Genomic DNA, 8710 nt, shown 5'->3' with positions numbered 1-8710 from the left:
AAAAAAAAAAAAAAAAAAAAAAAAAACGGAGTGGGGGAGACTATACGTCAGGTCCCATTACTCCTCTCCAAAACTTCACAAACCACAAACCACTGAGGGGCCAGCAAAGCCCTACTCTTCCCAGGCACTCTCCTGGCATTCTTGTGCAGCCCTCCTGAGCTCTTTCCCCACTCCTCCGGTCAGGCCTATGCTAAGCAATCCCAACCTCAGGCAGTGACAGGCTGGTACCCTTGAGTTGACACCCTCTGCCTGTAACTATTTGTCAGACAGACCACACAACTTGCTCCCTACCTCCCTCCTTGCTTTATTCAAAAGTGACCTCAGCCGCTGGTCGCTGGTCGAGCAATACCACCCTACACTGGAGTTACCTCTGTCTATAGAACAAAGGTTCTAAGAGGGGAGGAGTTTCATCCTGCTCTCTTTTAATCAAAATACTACCTAGCACATGTGTGCTCAATAAACATTTGTAGAAGAAAAGGGAAACACCAAGAAAGAAGTTTACTGCTGAATACTTTCAACACTCCCAAAAGTGGATTGTTCTTAGGCAAGTCACTAAAATTTAAAAAGAATATGTGGGACATAAAAAAAAAAAAATACCAGAGTCCATTTTTTCCTCTTTATGACTAAACCATTTCCACCCTAAATGATCCTGGCAAAATGTTACCATCTGCTTACCCCTAGAAAATTCATCAACAATACCACCAACTACCACCAACACTATGATCACCACCATCATCTTCATCACCACAACCACCACCACCATTGCAACCACCACATCACATGATTCTTGGCCTCCAACTCTTGTTTAGCCCCACACCATGTGTTAGACCTCAGGTTTTTCTGTCTCATCTACATAGACATAAACAAACCCTAGAAAAACCCAGTCTGTGGAGGATGAAGGACACTTCATGGAACTAAAAAGTTCATAGTCTTTCAGATAAAGAACCCTCAGAGTTAAGGAAAATGATCTTCAAACAGGGCAAGGAAATTCCCACAAAAAGCGTGCAGCAAAGAAGTAACTATTTGAGTCATTAGTTCAGATTACAAATCTACCTATCTTTTTATTGCAAAAAACACTTTTGTTGTAAGAAGATATCTGGAACATCACGAAACTTAAGAAGGGATGATGGTTCCTGCCAGTCATCCTGAATGTGAGGCAGAGGCAGGAAGATGGCCAAGCTGGAATTCCAGGTCATGCCGGTCTACACAAGATCTGACTCAGAAAAAAAAAAAAAAACCTAATTTTTTTCCCTATCTCCCCTAAATCTCAGTTCCCTATAAACAGCAATTTTGTTTTAAAATCCTTTCATACTTCTACATATATAATAAGTAATTGTTTGTTTTTAAAAAATGGAGTCAAACTATATAGAATAAGCCTCTAAATGTCTTTCTTCTCCCATTTACTGTAACATGGATGGCCTTCACTGGTGGCTCTTTGAAGTATGTGGAGAAGGCTCTTGCCACCGAACCTGATGACTTGTTTCACCTCCAACACCTACTTAAGGGAGGAAAGAGATGTGAGTATGTAAAGTTGGCTTCTGACTTCCACATACACACATGACACATTCAAGCTCAAACAGGATTATACGCAGAGGATTAAACAGAAGCATGCCTGCAGAAAACATCCTTTTGTGCCTTGAATGGACTTCCTACAATGACAGGCCTATGCATTTTATTTTATTTTATTTTATTTCAGACAGGGTCTCATTAAGTAACTCTGGCTGACCTAGATCTCCCTATATAGACTAAGTGGCCTCAAATCCACAGGGATCTGCCAGCTTCCCTCTGCCTCTTAAAGGTGTCTACCACCACACTGATCAAGGTCTGCAATTTTGTTTGTTTGTTTTTTAGTTTTTGGAGACAGGGTTTCTCTGTGTAGTCCTGACTGTCAAGGCACTCACTCTGCACACCAGGCTGGCCTTGAACTCATAAAAATTTACCTGCACTTGCCTTTGCCTCCTGAGTGCTGGGATTAAAGGCATGTCTGTACTTTTTAATTTCATGTCTCTATATTTTTAGAAAATTAGTGATGGCCAAAAGACCTTTAGTTTATGTGGCTTATCTCAAATACTGTCCATATTAGAAAATAAACTTGAAAAATTTAAATATATCCATTTATTCATGCAAAACTAAGCATTTTTATTATTTATTTTTAAAACTAAATATCTGCTTCTTCCCAAACAAGTAAACTTGGTTGATAAGCATAGCTCTTCCCTAAGCTTCTCAAAGTCTGCCTGCCTTGCAGAATCTGAAGTCTCGACGATCTTCTCTAAAGGGACATTGAAAACCACTTCCTCACCTTGCAGTATGAAGGCACCTCTCCCCTCTGTGCAACCGTTATAGCTTACGAATCTACTGATCCCTTAGAAAACGCTGGTTCCCTGACTGTTCCCTGACTGGTATGGGCAACACAGTGGCAATACAAATTCTCTAAAACCAGTTTGAAAAGAAAAAATAAATTTTAATACAAATAACCACAGTCTACCAGTTGCAGTTTCAAGTAAAAATGACAAATGAGAAAACAAAAGAGAAAAGAAAGATGAAAAGGTGGCTGTTCGGGTGACCACGCCAACAGGTGCTGCAGTGTTGTTACCAGGAACACTGTCTCACATCAGTATATAGCAAAGTTTATGCACATTCCCACTAGGTCTCAGAGTATCAAAAGAATATGTACACAGGCCGGCAAGATGGGCTGAAGACTCTTGGCATGCAAGCCTGACAGCCTGAGTTGATTCCTGGAACCCTTGGAAAGGTAGAAGGAGACAACAGAGTCCCCAAAGTTGTCCTCTGACATAGACATCCCAGACACACAATGATAATTAATAAACTTTGTTAGTTTGTGGGTTTTGTTTGGTTTTCAAGACAGGGTTTCTGTATAACAGCCCTGGCTGTCCTGGAACTTGGTTTATAGACCAGGCTGGCCTCAAATTCACAGAGATCCTCCTGCCTCTGCCTCCCAAGTACTGGGTTTAAAGGTGTGCACCATCAACACCAGGATAATAAAGTTTATTTTTATATACACAGACACAAAAGGAGAAGGCAAGTTGGAAGCACCTATAATCTCAACACTTGAGGAGGGGAGAATAGACCATGGGAACCGTTCAAGGTCTTTCTCTGCTATGTACTGAGTTAGGGACCCACCTAAGCTACATAAGACCCATCTCCCCTCCGAACTCCTGAGAGGTATCAGAGACACCTAGGCCAGGATTCCTGATGTGAGCTTCCTGGGTCATGTTTCCAGTTTAGTCGACACTTTCTGAAAGTCTTCACCAACTTTCTGAAGCTACATCAAAATCAGCAGATTATAATTAATCACTATGATTATAACATTCAATTAATGTTCTCAGTGGTAAATTTGAAGTATCTTAGCAAATTGTCACACTTGTCTACTTCACATCAGTGTTCAAAAGAACTACTGATCAAAGTGAAATAGAACCAAGTTGCCCACACTTGCTAGACAGGTGGCCCAGCAGTCAGGAGAGCATACTGCTCTTGCAGCTTCAGGGAGGAGCTGATGTCTCTGGCCTCCCACAGGCACCTGCACTTATGTGCACATACCCATAGACATACACGTAATTAAAAATAATTAAAAGAAAAAAAAGGAGCTAAAGAAATGGCTTAGTGATTAAGAGCACTGGTTACTCTTCAAGAGGATCGGGGTTTGATTCCTAGCAGCCCACATAGCAACTCACAACCACTGGTAACTCCAGTTCCAGGGTTTCTGATGCCCTCTTCTGGCACTACAGGCCCTGCATACATGTGGTGCACAGACATACATGCAGACAAAACACATACACATAAAAATTTTTAAAAATATTCCAGGAAGCAGTTTGGATGCTCACCTTACTAGACCTGGATGGAGGTGGGTGGTCCTTGGACTTCCCACAGGGCAGGGAACCCTGATTGCTCTTTGGGCTGACTAGGGAGGGGGACTTGGTTGGGGGAGGGGGAGGGAAATGGGAGGCGGTGGTGGGGAAGAGACAGAAATCTTAAATAAATAAATACCGAAAAAAGGAAAAAAAATATTCCAGGAAATGGTGGCGCTCGCCTTTAATTCCAGCACTTGGGAGGCAGAGGTAGGTAGATCTCTGGAAATTCAAGGTCAGTTTGTTCTACAGAGAGTTCTAGGACAGACAAGACTACCGAAGAAACCCTGTCTCAAAAAAACAAAACAAACAAATGAACAAATAAATAGAATAAATAAAAGGAAATAAATAGATAAAAGAAAAAACTAACAGCAACAACAACAAAAAAGAGGTACTAGAGGGACAGTTATGCAGGTAAGAGCACTTGTTGCTCTTAGAGGACCCAGGTTCAATTCCCAGCATCTACATAGTGGCTCATGACTATCTCTAACTCAGTTCCAAAGGATCCAACATTCTCTTCTGACCTCTGCAGGTATCAAATATTCTTACACATAAAACAAACTAAACCTTAAGAAAAAACTTCAATTTTCAAATAAAAGTTCACCCCAAAGCAGTCATTGTTTACAGTAGTCACTATTGTTAAGAAGTATTTATGACGACTGAATCTCAAGGTATACGAGACCCTTGCACAGGCTATATATGGTTCAATAAGTTCAGTTTGAGCAGTATCACTGCCACAGTACAACCAGGCCCCTGACTAACTAGCTCCTGGCTGGCCTTGGCAAAGCATTAGTCCAAGCTGACCTTAACTGTTAGCCATCAACACAACAGGTATGGTCAGCAGTATGAACCAATTAAATAAAAGATTAATAAAAATGTCATCGGCAACTAAGCATCAGGAGAGAGGAAGGTGAAGAAAGCTCCATCACTGGGAACAGGGCTATTCCTCAGAGAAAGTAACAGAGCACTCCTCAGGTCAGGGGGGCACACTGCTTCCACACTCAACTTCTGCCACCTTGCTCCAAATTGAGAACTTTCAAGATCTGCTCATAACTGAGAAGGTCAAAGATAGTATCAATTAGGTTCTGGTGGAACTCTTCAGTCCACAACAGTTTGATATGATACAAGTGCAGTAAAAAAAATCCATGCTCTCCGGATGGTGGTGGAGAACACCTTTAGCACCAGCACTCAGAGGCAGAGGCAGGAGGATCTCTGTGAATTCAAGGCCAGCCTGGTCTACACAGTGAGTTCCAGGACAGCCTGCGCTGTTACACTGAGAAACCCCCGTCTTGAAAAACCAAACAACCGCCCCCGCTCCCCAAAAATCCCTGCCGGACAGTAGAGTCCCAACTTTTAGTGAGAGCAGATAGATGGGAGAACTGTGGATGCTTCAAGGCCACCTAAGTCCTGTCCTCTCCCCCACAGAAGGCAGGCCCCCAAACAGAAAAGGGCTTGCCCCACCCTTGTCAACAACAAAAAACCAGAAGTGGACTCTGGCTAGAAACAGATGGAATAAAGTCATCATTTTCTTGTGCAAAGAACTGCTCCCCCACTAACTAGTAACTACAGTAGCAAAAAAACGCCAAGCAGATCTAGCAGGAGCTGACGCAGTACTGTTTCAGAAAGTCCTTTGACGCTAAAGGGAAAGCACTCACCATGTTCCACGAACACATTGCAGTGTGGACCCCCATGCCGTGATGACTCTCGCTTCCCTGACCCCTTGATAAAATGCAGGGCGGGCAAACTAGGCCTTCTTTGGTCCCCAAGAACTTTTCCAGGCTGCTGCCCCATAAAGCAATGAATGATAGGCACCCTTTTCCAGAAGAGGGTTCAAGATCTTCCAGAATGATCCGTGGGGATTAGCAGGAAACAGTATGTACCCAGAACTTCACACCACTGCCTCCCACGGCAGTACAATGGGGTCAATCACAGAAAGACGACTTCCAGGAGAACGGGAAACTGGGTCTGAGGTTCACACGTGTAAACAGGAGTCTGGAATTCTATTCCAAGTTGGTTAATTTGAAGTCATGTAATCGCAACGCTACCCAAAAGTTTCTTGATTCTAAGTGTATTTTGAGGGCTGAGGAAGAGTTTCTTTGCAAGAAGAGAATTTTAGATAGAAACGTCCACAGGGAAGTCTGAAAAGGAACAACAGTACTAAAAGTCATTTCAACTCCCCAGCGGGCTGGAAACAGAACATCTTTGACGGCTCTCTGCACCTTCTCCTGTGGAAGTCACCAATCCCCTATCTGTCTGTCTCTCCAACCAACTTCCTGCCCTCTCTTCCCTACTCTGCTCTCCGGAAAGACACCGGTCACACAGATCTCAACCAGAGCTTGCTCTCCACTCCGCCGAGAAGGAATGCATGGCCAGCAACTTTTAAGTCCGCTTTTTAAAAGGCCTGTGAAACCAATCCAGACTTTTCCTTTGCATTAAAGTTTTGGGCTGCACTGAGACCAATGGGGCTGTAGGTGACATTGGAAGGAGTCAGGACATCGGAGGCCGGCGGAAGCAATCTGGGAGGACCGCGGAGATCTCTTGACAGCAGGGAGATGATTTGAATGAGGGGTTCCGTGGCCAAACTTGGGGTTGGGATCGAGCGAAGGACGGCCTCGGGGTGAGAAAGAGACTTCCCCAGGCGGGGCGCGGGCGGCTTACTCGGGGCGACGCTCCTCCACGTCTCAGGAAACTGAGTGTCCCAGGTAGGCTGAAACTGAGACCACCCTGGATGTTCCAGAGCTAGAGCAGAGCTGTAAGGGACGAAGGACTCCCGCGGTCCCGAACCGGGAGGCGGTCACAGGGGAGGAGGCCCGGCGCCTCAGCTGCCCCGAGCCAGGGGTCTCTCCGTGACACCCCTCCCCCGGCCTCGGACTCTGCCGCCGCTGAGCAGTCACATCCCCGGCGCTGCCGAGGAACCCGGCTTCTCCAGCCACTGGGGGTGTGTGCTGCGGAATGGCTCCCTTCTTAGCCGTAGGACCCTGCAACCGGCTCCGGGTCCAGCGCCTCTCAGAGATAGACACCGACCCCTGAGGCCGCCATGATGGATTACGAGCTGCTCCACAACGAGGCCAGGCCCCGCCCCCGGCGCCGCCCCCGGCGCCGCCGTAACACCCTGCGCGAGGTCTGCTGGGTGACCGTCGCGGCTCTCCTACTCGCAGCCGCACCTTCAGGCCTGCCGCCGCACTGCCCGCGACAGGCCGGCTCCGGTTCCGCACGACCTTTTAAAGCTAGGTTTTCTGAGCTCAAGGTGAGCAATGAGGAAGCGCCCGCCTCCTCTGCTATATTACTGGTCTTTCGATAACTGGCGTTTGTCCCCCCCCCCCTCTCGCCATGCAATTGGCCAGTGAGAGTGAAAGAGCCAGCTAATTGTGGTCGGTGCTGCCGCGAGGCATCTTGGGAGTTGTGGTCCTGGCGCCCGTGTGCTTCTCGCTGCGGCCCCAGCCTCCAACTCCTATGGCTAGAGAGCTGGTCCCGCCCCCTGGGAACCGGTGGACTCTGGTCAGCCAACATCTTCAGGGCTCTAGTAGCGAAGACAGCGGGCGAGTCAGAGCCAGGGGAAAACTACGGATTGGAGTTTCCCAGAACCGGAGTTGGATTACTTTGAGCCTCGTTAGGGGAGAAACTTTGGCTCGCTTTAGAAACCAAGATGACTGAACAGTGCGTTACGTCCTCAGGACTTCGGAAAGGCATAAATATGGGAACCTGGGAAGAAGTATTGAGAAAGCAAGTCTCAACGATCCTTTGGGACAGGAAGAAGTTGAGGAAGCAAGGTTTGTTCGGAGTATCACAGGCGCGGTCGTGCATGTTTGCACTAGTATGAATCCTCACCATGACATTTCACAGTGAGACATGCATTCTCATAAAATTAGAAGTTAGGCGAAAATTGCCCAGGTTATCAGATCTCAAAAGCCTGTGAAACTACCCCACACGTGAAAGTTCATCCCCTGCCGCCTTCCCCACCCCCTGCCTCCAGTCTTCACTGTTCCTATTACCTGGACCCATTTCTTTCTCTAAATTTTTATTTTGTTTTTTTCGAGACATGGTTTTTCTATATTGCCCTGGCTGTCCTGGAACACGTGCTGTAAACCAGGCTGGCCTCGAACTCACAAAGATCCACCTGTCTCTGCTTTCCTTGTGCTGGGATTAAAGGCGTGCACCACCACCTCTCGGGCACCTGGGCCCATTTCTTAAGGACACACTCACCACAGCACTCAGTCTGCTCTTTTACATAAAATGCTGTTCCCACTTTAAGTGAAGTATCACTTAAACGTTGCTACTCCCTGCTCAAAAGCATGCCTTTTCTACCACAGCACTAAGTACCAAGAATTGTTGAGCTAATGTCAGGCAAGCTTTTCAGACGTTACTGCTGACTTCAGGGTTACTGCAGGGATGTGTGTCCAGCTAAGTACTGTAGAAATCTTCTGCGGGGTAAGAAGTGGCGCTTGTGTTTTGAAAATGGCATTTCAAGAAGCACACACATTTAACCTCAGCACTCGGCAGAGCCTGCGAGTTCAAGGCCAGCTTAAGCAACATAGTAAGACCCTGGGGGGGGGGGGGAACAAGGAAAGGGAAAACAGTGACACGTCACTCATCTTGTTTTTGAGTTTGGCTGTTAGACTTTCTCCTAACTTGTACTGGCAGTCTCAGATTGGATGCCTTTGTTCCCTGTTATTTACATGTTCTCATCCTGATCACTGTTTTTTCTTTTTTTCTTTTTCTTTTTTTCAAGATTCGTTTTAATTTCTATTTATGCTTTAGCCCTTTTCTTTCCCCCACCCACATTCTTCACTGTGTGGTTGAACTTTAAACTAACAACCAAATCCTAACTTAAGAGATTTTTATGT

General features: G+C 46.0%; 1 protein-coding gene across 2 annotated transcripts in view; it reads right to left on the bottom strand.

Annotated features, from left to right (window-relative positions):
• The window catches only part of Abl1 (ABL proto-oncogene 1, non-receptor tyrosine kinase), a 118571-nt gene extending 111668 nt beyond the window's left edge, over nucleotides 1-6903 (bottom strand). Inside the window, exon 1 of one of the 2 annotated variants that reach the window (XM_050155365.1) lies at nucleotides 5522-6903. In XM_050155365.1, the coding sequence (XP_050011322.1) occupies nucleotides 5522-5657 (136 nt within the window). In that variant the 5' untranslated portion in view covers nucleotides 5658-6903. The remainder of the gene's footprint in view (nucleotides 1-5521) is intronic. The other variant, XM_050155368.1, reaches the window with a different exon arrangement.
• Between the last annotated feature and the right edge of the window lie 1807 nt (nucleotides 6904-8710).

Source organism: Alexandromys fortis, unplaced genomic scaffold (genome assembly GCF_014885135.2).
Source record: "Alexandromys fortis isolate MF-2015 unplaced genomic scaffold, M_Fortis_MF-2015_v1.1 scaffold_72, whole genome shotgun sequence".
NCBI classification, from domain to species: Eukaryota; Metazoa; Chordata; class Mammalia; order Rodentia; family Cricetidae; genus Alexandromys; species Alexandromys fortis.
The sequence above is the reverse complement of the archived record's forward strand: the minus strand, read 5'-3'. Positions and strand labels throughout refer to the sequence as shown.